The 17,616-nt window shown below is 46.6% G+C and overlaps 8 protein-coding genes across 8 annotated transcripts; 5 read left to right on the top strand and 3 right to left on the bottom strand.

Annotated features, from left to right (window-relative positions):
* Window positions 1-709: 709 nt before the first annotated feature.
* Window positions 710-871, top strand: Pmar_PMAR016408 (hypothetical protein; the record flags this gene model as incomplete). Its single annotated transcript, XM_002777615.1, has 1 exon — window positions 710-871. The coding sequence occupies one exon, from the start codon at window positions 710-712 to the stop codon at window positions 869-871; it is 162 nt and encodes a 53-aa protein (XP_002777661.1).
* Window positions 872-1,139: 268 nt separating this feature from the next.
* On the top strand, window positions 1,140-1,442 carry Pmar_PMAR016409 (hypothetical protein; the record flags this gene model as incomplete). The annotated part of the gene is made up of 3 exons (XM_002777616.1): window positions 1,140-1,255; window positions 1,299-1,368; window positions 1,416-1,442. The coding sequence occupies 3 exons, from the start codon at window positions 1,140-1,142 to the stop codon at window positions 1,440-1,442; spliced, it is 213 nt and encodes a 70-aa protein (XP_002777662.1).
* Window positions 1,443-1,642: 200 nt separating this feature from the next.
* On the bottom strand, window positions 1,643-2,461 carry Pmar_PMAR016410 (glycoprotein FP21 precursor, putative; the record flags this gene model as incomplete). The annotated part of the gene is made up of 6 exons (XM_002777617.1): window positions 1,643-1,678; window positions 1,728-1,817; window positions 1,864-1,938; window positions 1,993-2,118; window positions 2,227-2,331; window positions 2,384-2,461. The coding sequence occupies 6 exons, from the start codon at window positions 2,459-2,461 to the stop codon at window positions 1,643-1,645; spliced, it is 510 nt and encodes a 169-aa protein (XP_002777663.1).
* Window positions 2,462-2,609: 148 nt separating this feature from the next.
* On the bottom strand, window positions 2,610-3,521 carry Pmar_PMAR016411 (glycoprotein FP21 precursor, putative; the record flags this gene model as incomplete). Its single annotated transcript, XM_002777618.1, has 6 exons — window positions 2,610-2,645; window positions 2,747-2,836; window positions 2,891-2,965; window positions 3,035-3,160; window positions 3,262-3,366; window positions 3,459-3,521. 6 exons carry the CDS (start codon window positions 3,519-3,521, stop codon window positions 2,610-2,612), a joined length of 495 nt encoding a protein of 164 aa, XP_002777664.1.
* Window positions 3,522-7,995: 4,474 nt separating this feature from the next.
* Window positions 7,996-10,887, top strand: Pmar_PMAR016412 (Splicing factor U2AF 65 kDa subunit, putative; the record flags this gene model as incomplete). Its single annotated transcript, XM_002777619.1, has 15 exons — window positions 7,996-8,380; window positions 8,430-8,628; window positions 8,687-8,741; window positions 8,787-8,903; window positions 8,953-9,049; window positions 9,125-9,220; window positions 9,271-9,402; window positions 9,461-9,606; window positions 9,670-9,791; window positions 9,843-9,981; window positions 10,033-10,224; window positions 10,279-10,371; window positions 10,500-10,554; window positions 10,626-10,774; window positions 10,822-10,887. The coding sequence occupies 15 exons, from the start codon at window positions 7,996-7,998 to the stop codon at window positions 10,885-10,887; spliced, it is 2,043 nt and encodes a 680-aa protein (XP_002777665.1).
* Window positions 10,888-11,054: 167 nt separating this feature from the next.
* Pmar_PMAR016413 (26S protease subunit regulatory subunit 6a, putative) lies at window positions 11,055-13,118 on the top strand (the record flags this gene model as incomplete). Its single annotated transcript, XM_002777620.1, has 12 exons — window positions 11,055-11,202; window positions 11,263-11,384; window positions 11,446-11,542; window positions 11,592-11,695; window positions 11,745-11,878; window positions 11,955-12,097; window positions 12,185-12,291; window positions 12,340-12,412; window positions 12,454-12,563; window positions 12,622-12,731; window positions 12,801-12,922; window positions 12,988-13,118. The coding sequence occupies 12 exons, from the start codon at window positions 11,055-11,057 to the stop codon at window positions 13,095-13,097; spliced, it is 1,380 nt and encodes a 459-aa protein (XP_002777666.1). The 3' UTR covers window positions 13,098-13,118.
* Window positions 13,119-14,119: 1,001 nt separating this feature from the next.
* On the bottom strand, window positions 14,120-15,648 carry Pmar_PMAR016414 (Arginase, putative; the record flags this gene model as incomplete). The annotated part of the gene is made up of 11 exons (XM_002777621.1): window positions 15,531-15,648; window positions 15,403-15,485; window positions 15,258-15,348; window positions 15,130-15,212; window positions 14,986-15,076; window positions 14,844-14,939; window positions 14,698-14,799; window positions 14,589-14,653; window positions 14,423-14,543; window positions 14,325-14,379; window positions 14,120-14,279 (listed from the first exon to the last, which is right to left on the bottom strand). The coding sequence occupies exons 1-11, from the start codon at window positions 15,613-15,615 to the stop codon at window positions 14,120-14,122; spliced, it is 1,032 nt and encodes a 343-aa protein (XP_002777667.1). The 5' UTR covers window positions 15,616-15,648.
* A 395-nt stretch (window positions 15,649-16,043) lies between these two features.
* On the top strand, window positions 16,044-17,549 carry Pmar_PMAR016415 (hypothetical protein; the record flags this gene model as incomplete). Its single annotated transcript, XM_002777622.1, has 1 exon — window positions 16,044-17,549. One exon carries the CDS (start codon window positions 16,044-16,046, stop codon window positions 17,547-17,549), a length of 1,506 nt encoding a protein of 501 aa, XP_002777668.1.
* Window positions 17,550-17,616: the final 67 nt, after the last annotated feature.

Consider the following 17,616-nt stretch of genomic DNA (forward strand, 5'->3'; position numbering starts at 1 on the left):
ACTGAGTATTACTAATACTCAGTCTTCGTCTGGCCATCCTCTACTCCCTAAACATCTCCATGATATCAGGGATGAGGTGTACATCGGAGCACGGCGCATAATGACTTACATCTTGTCTTAACAGAGGAGCGGATTATTCTCTCTTGTCCTATTGGTTACGAGGTGCTTGGCATTGCCATCACAACCCTGTCCTAGATATGATACACCTCAACCGTGATTCGATCATCCACTAGTAGACGAGCAAAGGTACCAAAGTCCAGCGACATGGTTGCGGGACCAACAGGACCTTAATTATTGACGCAGTAGAATACAGCATTGCCAATGGTCAAGGTCTCAAGCGGTACTCACCAAGCAAAAGCGACTTCGACCTCATCCACGAACAGGCAATCGGGCTGGTATATTACATAATCACCCACAGACCCCTGGACTCTACTGTCAGAGTTGGATACAGTCTCATTGAGTAAGAACTGGAGGACAGCTAGTGACAAACTCAGCTTCGTGCTGGCAGCAGGGACGGCCCAAAGAGAGGGATACACCGAATATGCTCGTAGAGACTCCAGCCATGAAGGGACATATGCTTCTGAATCCAATCACGTCCCAATTAATAGCTAAGGTTATAATGCTATACTTGACTCATACAGCGAGCAGTCATTATTAGCATTAGGAAGTCCATTAGAACTCACAGTATCTCCATTCTTGTTTGCCTCTCATGAGTAAGCGTACAGACCGCGGCAAGCCATGGAAGAAGAGAGACAAGACCGAACAGGAGATGCTACTGGAGAGCAAACAGCAAAGGGGGGTGAGTGGTCTGAAATATTTCGGTTGGAGTGATGCCATTCGTATAGATAAAGGTAATAAGGCAGACAATTAGTGGAACACCTGCAATACAGAGCCTATCAACATAGAGAATGAGCAGTGGGAAATGCAATACCGAGGCTTTTCTCCCTCATTCTTCGACAGACCATCTCATAGGTACTATTCCAATATACCTGGCTTGTTCAAGCCTCGTGAGGACTCAATGCTATGAAGGAGACCATGAAGACCAGTCTACAAGTGTCTATATGTATCAACCCTACCTCGCCTCTGTGGAGGGATGTTGTCAATCGTTGTGAGGTGGGTCTTCACCAATCACTGCTGGAATGTCGGTCATCACCATGGATCCGGAACTATCCAAGGAGACCAGTGAATCAGGTGTAAAGGATGTTGAATATGATGATACAGTGAGAAAGGACATGCAATCGAGAGCTCTCGACGGGTAATGCATACAGCTAACTTGTATGGTACATATTGCTTCACAGGTACTTCGATGGTTTCGAGGAAGCTATCCCAAAGAGATGCTGGCAATGGCATTCTGTGGGGAGGAGGGCCGTGAAGAAGAAGGCTGAGTTGAAGGGGTTACATCAGTATTTTGTCAGCCAGGAGCTAAGAATAGTGCAGACTGATTTACCAAACAATATGTTGCCATCAAAATTAAAAACGTATCTTGTCCGACCCTTCATGACACTGCGTTGTCAGTCGATTTGTCAACTATGATGTACAGGGTTTTTAACTCCACTCTTATCCCCATGTTATCATTTACTAACAACCAAAGGGTAAAGTATATAGATGTCACGCCACAATACTGCATCCCACTACTACTACTCTATGCATCCTCACACCACTTATTCTCTTCACGTAACTGAGGTTGGAGGCTGTACTCCACTTAAACGGGGTCTTATGGATAGTACCTGTGCCTCTTCCTCGGGAGTGAAGTCGTTTACTATATTGAACTGCTGACGAATCTCCTCAGTAGTCTTCCCTTTAATCATCGATGCAACCTACATCACTGGACCACCTATATCCGGGTTTAGGCTTCGACATCACCTTGGCACAAGTTAGATCGAGTAAGGGCTTGATGTCCATGTAGTTGGCGGCCAGAATAAGCTCGAACAGCATCTCCTACAATATTGTATTTATCACAGTGAGTGGCCTACATTGAGAGCTTGACAATACCTGTTCGATATTAACGTATCCACAATCCCAATCGCTGACACCACACTCCGCCAAGTTGGTAGACTTCAAAGGTTTACTTATCTCATCAGGTGGGTTGCTCTTATGGTGCTTACAGTAATCGATCACCTGTATGATAGCTATGAATAGTTTGATCTCTTCCCACTATCTACAACAATGCATCGTACAAAGTAATGAAGCCTCTGTAAGCTACGTCTCTAGTAATGAGAGCATCACCTTAGCCAATATAGCAGTCTTAACATTAGGTAGCGGTATTTCCTCATCTACACCGCCATCTTCTACCATATTCTGGATCAGATTGGACATGCATGCAACATTGGTCTGACATCACTTAATGTATCCTGTTTACCATCGAGATCACCTTTCACATTACCGGAACATCAAACACCTCTCCTTGCGAGGATCGAAGCTTCACAGTCTCCCCATCCGCAACACTTCCTGTAGCGGGCATTGACCACAATAGAAAATATACAAGTCTGGCCGAGTGGCCTATAGCTACTACGTATTCAGCAAGTCACCCACACTAACGAAAAGCCGAGTATATGATAAGTGATACTCCAATCACATATCGTCGTGCCGCAAGTATGAAAAAAGCGATATTATGCATCCTCACACCATTTATTCTCTTCTCGTACCTACGAGTGAGCACTCGTACTATTCAAAAATACGACTAACTGAGTACAAGTAGTAACACCAGTGGAAATGCATAGTCTAGGACGTTACTACAACAATTCACCTTAGCCTCTTCTTCCGGTGTAAAATCGTTGACGATATTGAATTGTTGACGAATTTCTTCAGGTGTCTTGCCCTTGATCATAGATGCAACCTATAAACATAGTCTCGAGGATTACAGAGGGAGTGAACTAGATCGATGTATTACTTTAGCGCATGTTAGATCAAGCAGAGGCTTAATGTCCAAATAGTTAGCAGCTAGAATTAGTTCAAAGAGTATTTCCTAACGACACATACGGCGATTGGTGATATTAAGCCTGGTAGCAGTAGCATGAAAAGTATGTATCCTTACCTGTTCTATGTTCACAAATTCGCAGTCCCAATCACTGACTCCACATTCGGCAAGACTCGTAGACTTCAACGGCTTAGTTATCTCATCAGGAGGATTCTCCTTATGATGCTTACAATACTCGATCACCTGTAAGAGAGTTTACAACATGCCATATCCCAATAGAACAGCATAACCATACTGTAAGGCTCATAGTAGTACCATACATGCAACCCATTCTACCCAATTACCTTAGCCAATATAGCAGTCTTAACATTAGGTAGCGGTATTTCCTCATCTACACCGCCATCTTCTACCATATTCTGGATCAGATTGGACATGCATGCGACTGTTGACTGAAATAATTGAGCTTCAAGTTGAATATATGAGCAGCAAATGACAAGGCAGCCTTCAGTGAGCATGATAGGCGAGACACTGTTTGTACTACCTCGACCTCGAAGACTTCACCCTGCGAGGAGCGAAGATGGATCATCTCAGTAAAGGATGTCATGATTATGGTAGTGGAAGGCGATCCACAAGCCTGTTCAAAGACTCTCTAATGCCGAGTAAGATCATTATCAGATTTCGATCCCCCCCCCCGCGGTTAACAGCGTCGCTCCGCCGCAAAATCCCAGTTATTATCAGAAGAGCTGGGTCATCTTGGCTGACTCCTTGGAGATGTTCAGTCTGTTAATACATGGCATCGGGTGCACCGTCTATGTATGAAGCTATATTACAGGACCCGACTACCTGTAATACAGGTAGTCGGGACTATGAGCTATACGTAGCGAACTCTCATGAGTAAGGATATGCAGCTTTCACACAGCATTTCGGGTCCATATATGGCTATTACTATCACTATTAACACGAGTACGAACCTCCTATCGACCTTCGGCAGAATTGTGGAATTCGCAAGGTGCATACAATTTTTCCGTTCCGTATTCGTACCTCCTACTTCGCGTGGTCCGACGAGATGGATGGTTCCAAGAACTAGAACCTCCAAGGGTGTATAAATATTATTACGGCATAACTCTTTTACTCTGTGATACACTGATGGATAAGGACGAAGGGCAGCTGATCCTTACCGATGAGGTTGCTGATACCTTAGTTGAGTGCCTCATCAATTCTTGGACAAGGATAACATGTCTAACAAGGATTTTGGATTGATAATAGGTACGCCCCCATGTTCTGGCTGCTGCCTCCACCTCCCTGCCGTATTCCGTGGCATAATCATAATTATCGCCATGCTCTTGTCTGATGTCTCTGTCACACCATCGTAGCGTTAAGTCTCATATCATACGATAGTTACAGGCCCGTCTATCATCAAAGTATGAAGAGTGATGAAGCATCAGATGAAGCCGTTAAAAAGGCGGTGTCCGCCAAGACACTCCTTGCCAGTAGCAGCACTGGCACTAAGACATCTATACTCCAGCGCAGATTCATGAGGTCGTCGAATGAGTCAGAAAACTACCTCCAGCTTACTGAGCGTTACAGATACTCGGCTGCTCCTGCTGCCAGTTGTACGAATAGATTATCTAATACACCACTGAGATGATATACGGACAGGAGCATCGATATCCAGACAGGTCATAGGGTCCTAGAGGGGTAGCTGTGGGTGAGGACAACTTAGGTCTGTCATCTCTTGGTAGGAGTAGGAGACTTCGGTCAGAATGCATCATGGGTCAGGTAATGAGGTCATCAATCTAACAACTCGAATGACCTACTCTAAGCAGGAGTTAGCTACACCTAGGATACATGAAGATGAGTGCCTGGCACCCAAGAAGGAGCATGGTAGGACATTATCCGTGTTATGAGAGGTTGATGACCTTAGTGCTCAGTGAGTGAAAGGATAGACCGACTAGCGTATCCAGCCGACTTAGCCTCTCGCTTCGATGATACACTCAACCGAATGACACCTGTATCAGAGGAGAAGAAGGCGGGCAAGAGTCCGCAGGAGGTATTACCTACTAGTCAGTGTCATTGCAGCATGACTCTAGTATTATAGAGACGATCAGCATATAAAAAAGCCACAACCTTAGCGGCGAAGGCTTTCGCCCACCCTGCTCTGCCTCCGACTAGACGCCACTTCTCGAGGTGATGTTGTTGCCCATACTCGCTACGTTCGCGGCTTGGGAGGTGCTCTGCCACTGCACGCCCTATTGCTGCAATTCGGAAGACCACCGAAGCCGTGGCTCGCACTGTTAGACGTAAAAGGGATGCTGGTTTACTGTATCAGGTGGAGGACAGTAAATCCCCTTCACATTCAAAAGGCGGAGATCGGCAGGGCTCTCTGACTCTGGGAAGCGGTCAAGAGTCTCACATGATTTGGCGTCTATTAAAACAAGCCTATTTGTGCACATATAATCATCTTTACAGAGAACCCCATGGCATATAACCCTAAATCGCTCATCTCCATAACTTTACGATGGAATGGAGAGTCGCACGGAGGGACATACACCATGGTCCTCACGATCCGAGATCATTCTTATCGTCGCTTGAAGTCGGTCAAATAGATACTTGTAGTCCAATACACTACTTGACAAACTTATCCACTCATATATGGGTATACACACCTGAAACCCGAAGGGAATAACAAGGAAACCAGAAACCCGAAGGGACTAACAAGGCAACCAGAAACCCGAAGGGAATGACAGTGTAAACCCCTAGCCCGATGCGAACCGCGGTTGGGACGTTATTTACCTTAAGTATGGACGCTATGACGTGGTTAGTGGTGACCTAGGACACCAATTCTAGGGACATCGTCTGTTTGGGCCGCGCCTTGACTATTTGCAAGAATAAACGGCGCGGGGCGAGCGAGAAATCACCTTGACTATTGACGATTTCCCTTGAAAATCTGACTTTACCCGCCAATCGTGGTGATCATCATCATCAACTCTCTGGAGGTTGCCTGCTGTAGAATGGTAAGTTATGGTTCTATTGAGCAGGAAGGATTCTTCATTGGATCTCCAGGAGGTAGGTTGATGTTCACTACCACTGATTGGCGCGGTACGTAGTCCTCAGAGCCTCGTCAAGCACCATCATTCATAGCATCGTGCTTCCGTTGGTTACCGTTTAGTACACGGGGTAGCGGCCTATTGTCATGGTTATGCTACAGACGAGATCATATTGAGTGTAGTACTGCAGAAGAGGGGGTCGGTCTTATTAAGGGTCATACAAAGGGAGACACTACTAACGATGCACTCCATTCTGGTTCATCCTTCTTGGTTATGTTGCCTCCACCACAAATTGACCATCATCCAGGTAAGACCCCAGTAGCTTATATATATGAGTACTTTGTCTTAGAGGTGCTGCTGCATGCTCGGGAGTTAAGCCTCCCTCCGGAGCAGCATAGTGATGATGGAGAGGAATCCACCTTATTGGGCCAGGAGGAAGATGATGATGATGCACAGTCCTGTCTGTCACTTAGTGGTACATCCCCTTTCATGTCATCTTGCATGAGCGGCAGTGGTTCGGAAGGGTAATATCCAACGTGCTTGATCTGTGATGCATCATGATGATTACAGTTACCTAACGCCGATGGAGGACTCAATGAGTGGAATGGGGTTGGGACTACACCAGTGCCGTATGTCCTATAATCGCTCACTAGCAATGTCGTTAAAGCCTGGTAAGCTGCGACATGGTATAACGAAGGATATCGCCTTAATGACCGCAACTGTTACGAATATCGGTGATGGTAATGATTCACGACTTGAGCATAGGAAGATCTGTAGATACCACTCCAAAGGGGGATCGTAGTGAATCCTTGAAAAAGCTCGCGTTCGAACTACACGATGCAGCCTTCGCTAGCTGCACTGAGAATCCATACAAGTAGGTCATAGACATAGCAGTAGCCGCAGAGTGATGATCACCATTACGCAACTGTCAGCAAGAGTCTTCTAGCATATTTCGAGAGTATGACCCAACCTGTGATCCCAGTGGGAGGCCGTAGACCAATGTGCTTGAGGGTAAGAGTGGGATGGGTACACACTCCTGTAGGACTGTGTTATACAGATATGGAAAAGGGAATCCCAACAAGCATGTCTTGTTCGGGGGGAATTTTATGTTGAGGCCACCCCTAGAGCCTTCTGTGAATTTCGTAGGATTACGGTTATCGATCGTACTCGCAGTTTTAAGAATTCCCCTAGGTTGTGATAACCTAGCATCAAGCAGTCCTCCTTTGACGAAAGGCATTACTACAGGGCGTATCATTGAGAGTATCGATGAAGGCATTGATATAACCCATCTCGAGCTCGAGCCGTTCTCAGAAGATGTAGTGTCGGGGACAGGCTGACATGGAGAGCTACCAATGGTTGTCATCAGGCCCCACACAGAGACACTGTACTCTTGCGTGTTAGCCGTCCTGGCCCTAATGGTGCATACATCATATCTTCATGTAGCATTGATCATGCAGAGTATCCTACCGAAGGAATGGTGATATACTCGAGTGATGTTCTGGCCCCGCAGCCGTAGTAGTAGTATTCAGGTCAGTGGCGATGATATTAGGATAGCATATTGCGTTGCACATCCGCTACATAAGCATGATATTAGTGGTAACTAGTGGAATCGTTATACCATCAGGACTGTCTTATCTCAGATGGTATTATCGGCTCGAGAGTAGACTTCCTGATAGAGGGTGATATCAAAGCCCTTCTACCATCTGGTATTAAGCTCGGAAGCTGTTATGCAAGGCTCAACGTGTTCTAGGTACTCTTAAACATGTCATAGACGAAGTGATTCCTACGTCTATACTAGCTCATGTAGAAGCACTTTATTCCGCTGCATCTAGGACTGGCCCTCATGAGTCATGATGATTATGCTCACCTATGCGGATTCAACATGTCTTTGTGATACTTGTGGCCTTTCTGGGGATAGTATCTTGTTATCAGTAAAGTATGCCTGTTGAGTTGAGTCCATCACCACCACCACTATGGTTACCATGGTATGGAGCAGTTCCCTCCCTTGATCCACAATAGCTCTATTCTCCTATGGGTACCTCACGAGAGAGGAGTCGTGATGATAGATCCTCTGAAGGGCGTAACCCACGTGATGATAGTAGACGTAGACAGGGTGGATCGGACAGGCACCGATCGGGGCATAAATCGGATGATGACGAGGGCAGTCCCAAGAGGAGCAGGAGAAGGAACGAGAGCATCACCAGAGGCCATGATGAACAGGGTGATGATGATGGACGAAAGGATAAGCAGCGGCATACCCGTGATGAAGACTCTGGGGATGGGTCCAATCGCAAGCGTAGACGTGATGATAAGGAAGATGAGGATAGAAAGGACAACAGGAAGGACTATGATCGGATCACTCGTCGTAGTAGTAGGGATGATCGGGCGTCTAGAAGGAAGAGGAGTCGTAGCAGAGGTAGTAGCACTAGCGGTACCTATCGGCTTGACATAGATATCTTTATCAGACCGGAGGGATGATCGTAGGGATGATCGTAGGGAGGGGTATCATCATCATCAACATCGTCACCATGACCACTACCGTCACGACAGTCGGGAACGTTCTAGACGTAGAAGCCCGAGTAGACGTCGTGAGCGAAGGCCTAGGGATAGGGGGAAGGGCCGCCGTTGGAGCCGGTCTCCCTCTGAGAAGCGGAAGCCTTTCAAGTATCGCTATCTCATTCTACTGTGGGTGTATTGATCCTTCATCCGTTATCATCATTAGATTCGATTCGCCCCCGAAGGAGCTAGCAGCACAACTAGCCGCTGGGACATCAATGGTAAGGGTCAACCAGTCCTAACAATAGGTCATGCACTTTTATCAGCTACCCCAAACTGTGGTATCGTCCTCTTCTACTATAAAGGAGGCTTTCAATGCTACTCTAGCAGCAGAGAGGCAGAAGATTGCCAGAGAGCTCTACATTGGCCAGATCCCACCTGGAGTACTACTATCACTAGCTAACAGCAATCATTCGGTGATGGTGATGTCAGATATCAGCAGCAGAGTTGATTGATGTATTGAATGATGGTTTGATGAATATGGGAGCTAACGCTATGCCGGGCAGGCCTATTGTGCATGGATGGTTAGGTAGTAATAGTAGGAGTATAGTTGTAGAACGAAGAAGAGGAGGAGAAGGAGGTATGATGATGATGATGCGTTCAGGTGGGGATGGTCTATTCGCCTTCGTTGAGTTCCGTACACCAGAGGAGGCTAGTATTGCTTTAGAGAGGCTTAATGGACATCAGCTCAAATCCTATGGTACCCTTACTACTACTAACATGCTACTCACTATACTAGGAATGCATCAGGAGTAAGCATCAAAGTCGGGCGTCCTAAAGGCTACATGGGCCCTGCAGCACCAGACGATTCAGTGAATGCTTATACTGCGGGTCATGCAGCGACATCGAGTACCACACCAGGAGGTATATCCGCGGCTGAAGGTATGATGCTTATAGAGATGGTCATGGTGGATATGTATCATGCTTGGTGTTTCATTAGTATCATCTGATACTAGCAGACTATGCCTTATTGGATTCCCTCTGAAGGCGAGTGAACACTCTATTAAACGGGCATTAAGGAATGCATCTAAGGGGGAGATACGTCATCTTGAGCTACTCAAACATACTTGGAATGATGAAGAGATTGTAGTACACCAAACGACGATGGCGACCGTCACCTATGCTGTTCAACTTGATGTCGTGTTGTAGGTCATGGCTGTCTTTGAATGTGTGAATATAGAGGATGAACATAGACTCAAGAAGAAGGGTGAAGTAGAGGTACAAGGTGTGAAGGCTAGGATTATCAATCCTAAGGATGCTATCGTCAAAGGGTAAGGTTAATAATACTATTACTACTGCTATCATGATGATGATGAGTGTAGTTACATGAACTTTGATGGTGACATAATGAAGAAGGCTATGGGTTTGGAGATAGTACCTTCCAGGATACTAGTCATGACTAACTTTGCTGGTAGTGTTGAGGAACTGTTAGATGATATCAACTACAGTGACCTAATGGATGTAGTACATGTAGAAGACATAGGCATAGTTGTATTATGGCTCTATGATCAGGATATCAAAGTGGAGTGTAAGTCGATAACTGCTGGTGCAGATGTCCGTAGCATCATTATTCCTCGTCCCGAATCCACTATGCAACCAGCCAATGGTAATGATGTGGATACACCTGTTGGGCAGCAACCACCCAATGGGGATATTAATCATCATGACTCGGCTACGATGGAGGATGACGCCGGTGACCAAAGGGTAGTAGTACTTAGCATGGCTTGTGATATCATAAACAGTTGTGGTCTATCTCAGAGGAATACAGCTGCAGTACCAGCAGTCGATATGCAAGTACCTGGTCTTGGATGCTGTTTTATTGAGTTCCGCAATGTCGAAGAGGCCGGCCAGGTGAAACGAATATTAGATGGCCGTAATACCCCACTTACTGCTGTATGAGGTCCGCTTATTATCATCACCTCCGTTACGATTCACGTATCTTTGGTGGTCATGAAGTATTTGTCACTTACTTCTCGGAGACACGCTTTAAGAGGGGTGACTTTGCTAATCCGATGCCTAATACCGATGAACCAGGTGATAATAATGATATCCACTGTCTGAAGAGATATTACCTAGTACATTAGTGATGCTGGATTGTTCTTCAGAAGTCGGATTGAAGGACATTGGAATGAATGCACCACTGCTGGACGATGGGATGGATACATCTGATAATGAGGAGGAGGAGGGTATGGGTGATGCTACGAATAGGGATGACGACGAGGAGAATAGGATGAACGTACTTGATGATGCCAAGGTAGTAGTAGTAGTGTTATGAAGAACTTGTGGACACATGCATATCAGGCACGTAAGAAGGGCAAACAGCCATCACCATCGTTGGCCGCTGAAGACCTCGAGATTATTGACTAGAGCCGTTATGGCCCTCCCTACTACTAAACCTCTACTGTACAATTGTTATAACTCTTCTCCCCAACTTGTGGGCTCCAAGTTCAAGTCTATCAATTCAAGTCTGTCAATCCATAATGCGTATAGGAGACTGTGTCGTCGCTTCTGGTCAACTTTGTTTATTTATCTTAATGAGTTCGCCCGAAGAGCAGCCCCTTTTAGCCCCATCCACAGGCAACAACATTGTTAACCCTGAGTCAGTGAATCAACAACAACAAGAAGAGGAGGAGGGAGAGGATGCAGAGATGAAGTCTCTCATGGAGGACTTGAAGAATATGAGTAATAATAACACAGTCGAGTCAGAGGTGTCTATCTCCAATTGGTATCATACATCATTAGGTACTGAGGGGATCCAGCAGAGGGCCCGGCTTATCCAGAATGACATACGAGTTTACAAGTCAGAGGTTCAACGTTTGACGCATGAACTCAACTCTATTAAAGAGAAGATGAAGGATAATCAGGTAGGTTAGCACCACCACCATCATCCTGGTGGTAGATCAATGTTCTTGTCGTAACGTTTAGGAGAAAATAAACCTCAATCGGCAATTACCCCATTTGGTTGGTAGTGTTGCAGAGATCCTGCCTGCAGATGAGGATGAGGCCGATCTTCCCGAAGCAGGTAAACCAAAAGGAGGACGACGACATCATATTGGTACTATTGGGTTTAGGATCTGCAATAAGCACACTACAACGAAAAGATAAGAAGGAGAAGAAGTCTATGGTAGTTAAGACGACCACTCGTCAAACTATCTACCTACCCATCATTGGCCTTGTAATGGCCTTGCATCTACAATATAGAGGACTCTTCTAACTGTCATTAGGTCCCTGTGGATGAGTTAAAGCCTAATGACCTAGTCGGCCTCAATAAAGACTCTTATCTCGTCCTCGATAAGTTGCCTCAAGACTTTGATTCGAGAGTTAAAGCAATGGAGGTTGACGAGAGGCCCACTGATCAGTACTACTACTACTACTACTACCATTCCTAGGCTTATCTGTTCATCATATGCTCGTATTATTGCTATCTTCATGAGGTACTCTGATATCGGAGGGTGTGATAAGCAAATCCAAGAGATGATAGAGGCTATTGTGCTACCAATGACCCATAAGGAGAGGTTCGATAAGATTGGCATCTCCCCACCTAAAGGGTTATTACTTTATGGCCCTCCTGGAACTGGTATGTGATAATGATAATGATGATGATGATGATGATGATGATACTCATTGCCATACTACTGTCATAGTGCTCACCTTAGCTTGTCAGGCAAAACCATGATGGCCCGATCATGTGCTGCTGCGACTAATGCTACCTTTCTTAAGCTCGCTGGACCACAATTGGTTCAAATGTTCATTGGTGATGGCTCCAAGATGGTATATCAATATGTTGATGGAGAGTGGGGTAGTACTGCTCCCACTCAGGTCCGTGATGCATTCAATCTTGCTAAGGAAAAGGCTCCTGCTATCATATTTATCGATGAGTTGGATGCTATCGGTGAGTCGTACTACCTCCACTCTAGTAACGGTGTCCATTAGGAATGAAACGATCGGCTGGTGGTGAGCTGTCTGGGGTGAGGGAGGTCCAGAGGACTATGTTGGAGTTGCTGAACCAATTGGATGGATTCAGTAGTGATGATCGTGTTAAGGTATTGTTAGGAAAGATTCTATCATACTATTAACAAGCAGCATTATCCTTATTACTAGGTCATCGCCGCAACCAACAGAGCTGACATGCTTGACCCTGCTCTATTGAGAAGTGGTAGATTGGATAGGAAAGTTGAACTGCCTCTACCTAACGAGGATGCTAGAAAACGGTAGGGGGGCAAGCACTAGCTGGCATGACGCTTGCATCACTATCGAGTCAAGGAGGATTCGAGTTTTAGAATCCTTCAAATACACTCGCGTAAAATGAATGTGAACAAGGATGATGTAAACTTCGATGAGTTGGCCCGGTCTACAGATGATTTCAATGGCGCTCAGCTCAAGGCGGTTTGTGTCGAGGCTGGTAATATCAACAACGCCTACTTTCATTGAACACCTACTCGCTTACTGTTCGCTGCTGGTTCCTAGGTATGGAGGCTCTCAGACGTGGCGCTACCGAGCTGCAGCATGAGGACTTTATGCAAGGTATAGCAGCAGTACAGGCTAAGAAGAAGACTAGTCTCAACTATTATGCTTGAGTAATCATACTGTATCGTTGTTGATGATGATGATGACCCTAGTACTATCATTCCTCGTGTGTTGTATTTTTGTGCTCTCATCACAGTATACCGTGGCACAGAAACTCATCGATGCAAAGTTTCCCTCCACTCTGTCGCTTGTTGTTAATAGCTATTCCCGCTGTGTGTATGGAGACGGTATTGTTACTGCTTGGCCATACGACCATCGCAGTCCATTAACGAGGATATCACAAATTTGTATGTCCAAGCGCGTGACGATCATGCCGGAAGAAATGCAGTTTGCTTGACGGATACAAAGCGATCGCTACTGTGTGGCATTTACGTCACACATTAATAAAGTTCTCCACAATATAGTTTCAGGAAATTGGGATATTTTCATTTAGCCCTTGACATCCCCAACATGCTAGCCTAGTATAGATGGTTATCGTCGCAAAATCTTCGGCACTCTTCATGAGTTTAATTGCCGGTACGTTGATGATCTGAGCATGCGATATGGTTTTTAGCTTATGTGGTACTACATCAGTATTCGATATTTATCAACACAAAACCCAACAAGTAGGGTTTATTTATCGTGTTCTCGATATCTGCATAAAAAGTCAGTAAAAGTGTAGCAAGTAGCAAGACACGTCCTTTTAGCGATTTGCCAAAAGCTTCGACAATATATCGTGACAAGGCACTCAAACCTCCGCCACAGGTCTATGGTTTCCTTATCTACGATCAAAACGAGTGCGGTAGACTTTTCAATGATAGCATATAGCGCCTGCGGCAACCCACTCTCGCCAAAAAAGATTATATAATGGTTTTGCCGAGGGCGCTCTCAACCAATTCCAATCCAAGGCGAACCTGATGTGCATGGGTATGGGATGAATGTGGCTTAATTCGTTCTACAGTTGGTGTGCCTCTTATAAGAGGATTATCTCCATGAAGTTGCTCCTCAAACTCACTGTCATCTAATTTATTCTCATCATCAGCAGGCTGGGCAGCGTTGGCTGACCAAGTGCTATTTATATCCCTACATCTATCTAATCCCCACTACATGACTGTATCGGAGACGTCTTCGGACTGCTCATATCACGGGATTTCCGCAGAATTTCCATATCCATAATGGGGTTGATCTCCACGAGATCCATGCTGCCCAACTGTCCTGTCATGGCCAACCTCTCACAGATGTAATGAGATTCTCTGAATGTACACTTACTCTACACGACACACTCCATGGATAGTTACCTATAGGTAAGACCGCCCTTAGCCTTCGTACCCGTACCCGGGGCAATGACTGGATCTGAACATCAACTGACCATGGACATGTACCGTATCATCTTCACCTATGCCATCAATGTCGAGAGAGAGGTGGATAGGACGATCGCCTCTTGGATTAATATGCTTTAAAGCTTGCTCCATAACCGCTGAGATACCCAAGCGATCGACATCAGTCATGGTGAAACACTGTAAAAAGGCCATGATAGTACACACACTATATGGGCTCATCACCTTGACACGGGATTGTCTTAGGAGCCTCCTCTCCTCGGGATCGATATCTCGCAGGCCAATGAATGCTAATGTAAACATACATGAGACTAGACTGATCGATATTCCTTACCGATCCTATCTTCCTTCAATGGGTGGGATAGATGTTCATCCAGCCATTCGAAACCTCTAGCTCGCTTTTCAAACCACCCCATTACGTGGGCAGCAGGCATACCTGATTACTACAGTACACCACCTGATAGGTAGTGGTGAACCAACCATGGTAGTTCCCAGATGGACTGGTCTCGGGATGGTTGCAATCGCCATGAGCATCGACCCAGATGACACAAGTTTCTGGTCGAGCACGCATGATACCTGATGAATCCTTTATACATTCACGTTCGCTGATACATTCACGTACCAGCAATAGTAGGACATCCCAGACTATGATCACCACCAACAGTCAAGACAAACTTACCCTCGCTGGCTGCATTATACACTGCATCAAATATCTGATACCACAATGATGTTGTTGAAATAAGAATACAATTCTTGAGGAGCTCACATGTCCACATGCCCGACCGATTTTTTCACAGTTCTTGATTTTGGCATTGTCATAATATGGAATGGCGGCTCGAGAAGACGGCACTGAACATCTCCGATAACCCTGATTAACGTTGCAAACGATATTACCCAATGGAGCATTAGAGACTGGTGTGTTGGCTAATAGATCAAAGTCGAGATCACCACGATCCTCGAAGGCCCAGCCTACCTCTTTGGTGACCTAAACATCAGTACCATCACTTGATCACAAAGATGAGATGGCATAACAACTTACCGCTTCGAGACCACCATCCCTGAGGGCTTGGGGGAGCCTTGTCAACTCTGAGTCGTAGTCCTGACCATCGGATATAGGAGCACCTGTAAGCATAGGGTGAGTGGATAGAGGAGAGGAGTAGGAGTCACCTATCATAGCGAGGGTCTTGGGCTCACGGAGAGTTCTTGAAGTTGGTTCACCACAGCCGATCATAGTAGAAAAGGATGAGCCCATATATTGAATGAAGAATGAATGATGATATAGTCTGAAGGCACCTGTGATGGTATAGGACTAGGAGAAACCTTCACGCTGCTCAAACGACGCCAGATTTCTGAAGACCACGTGTCACGCCTGATGACCAGCCGTGATAGTCTACTCGCTCGCCCTGGAGAAACGCCCCGAAGCCGTGATGATTCGTTATATATTGAGTATTGAGTATTATTGCTAATTCAGTGACTGCATGTATACTCCGTAGCCATCTGGCTCAAGTATTCTCTTTGCTTGTTTATACGATGGCGAGTAGCGTTCGGCAGTCGGAGCATGCGGAAGCCTCACGGACCAACGTGCCACAACATGGTGACAGCTGTGCACGAGGTGGTGAAGGAGAGGTTCCTGACGACTGCACCGTCGATCACTTGCAAAAGCAGTTACGTTCTCTCCGCATGAAGAGAGGCCGTGCCCGTGGTAATCAGAAACGCATTCGCGAGGCCATTGACAACATCATTCTTGATGAGCTGGCACCAGCGGAGCAGGTGCGCGAAGATTGTGAAATGATCGATGCACTCCATCAGAAGGAGGACACTATTGCCGCAGAAATTGAGTCTCTTGACGCCGACATTGCTGAGACCATAGCCAAGGTCGATCTTCTACGGTCAACACGAGCTAGGGAGCAAGGTAGATCCCGGGTAGGTTCACCAACCCCCTCGGTGAACGACGGTTGCTCGAGTACTAGATCTTATGGGGAGCTCAGTCTTGGCCAACATGGAGCTCCCGTATGGGTACCCACGGATCACAGAGGAAGAACGGCACCTCCTATGAGCTCCGACTCGGCATCCCGAGCTCAGAGTTTGAAGAGTGTGGTGGCCCAATCTGTGCCCGTGCCCGCGCTAGAAGTTTTTCCATCTGTGTCCCACCGCCCGGCAACGTCAACCGAAGTCTCGCGCCTCAAATTCGCCCAGTGCGAGGACGCTATGAGCTTATCCAGGCATTACACGTCTGTGGAGGCAATCCTGGCGGAGGCCAATGCTGGAACGCTCTCGGGAGAGACCTTCGTACCGCACAGGCATCTGCGCGTGGCATGTGTTTCGAGATTGGTGTCTTCTCTCAAACCCGTGGCTCTGAAATCTGCGGCGGAAGATCAGGCACTGAGTACCCAGTGGGACTGGTGTGGGGTTAAGGCTGCTCTTCTGGGACAGTTCTGTCGAAGATCAATACTACAGAAAGCATACGCCACGTCCATCTCGCGCCTGTCATTCCCGGGTGTGGCTCACTGCGACAACTTCCTAAACGAGGCCGATAGAATTGTCAATTTGCATCGAGATGCCTTCGAGGCTTCATCGAGTGAAAGAAGAGTGGTTATCAGGGCCATAGTCGGACGACTCCCTCGAGAGATCCGGGGCCTAGTCATACGGGCTATCAGAGACTGTCGCTTGGATGTGGATGCTCTGGATAGGGAGTGGGAACTCCTTCTTCCTTGGCGAGGGAGGGTCGCTGGCGATCTCAGATCAGTTCGAGAAGTGATTCGATCCATCTGTCGTTCGAGTGAGGACGTCGAGCTGGCCGCCAATCCTCTCGAAGCAATGCCAGTGCCCAAGCATGATCAAATATCATTCGCGGGAGGTTCTGCAAAGGGTGAGACCAAAGCTGCGCGAACCTCGGGAAACTTGGAGAACTGGGTTAAAGGCTTTGCAAAGGCGCTCGTTGTTACCGGCGATGGCTGTGAGGACGAGTTTCAAATGAGAGATATCCTTTTTGCTAAGGACGCTCGCTTCTTTCGCTCTCGTCGGGGCGCTGCCAAGCCATATGTTATCGCCTGTTACGGCACCGAGTCCGCGGCCATTGAGGCCACCGCTCGTCTAGAAGGTAAAGGGTACAAGCAGCGCCCCTTTGTCTTCCGGGGCGTCTCAAGCTCTGCCAATCCCGCCAGTATGGAGTCGGGAAACTGCTAAGGTCGGCGCGGGTTGAGGGACCCCCGTCGATCGTTAATACTCTTCCCTCTCATCAGCATAACTCTCG

This window comes from Perkinsus marinus, assembly GCF_000006405.1.
Source record: "Perkinsus marinus ATCC 50983 genomic scaffold scf_1104296951238, whole genome shotgun sequence".
In the NCBI taxonomy this organism is placed as follows: Eukaryota; Perkinsozoa; order Perkinsida; family Perkinsidae; genus Perkinsus; species Perkinsus marinus.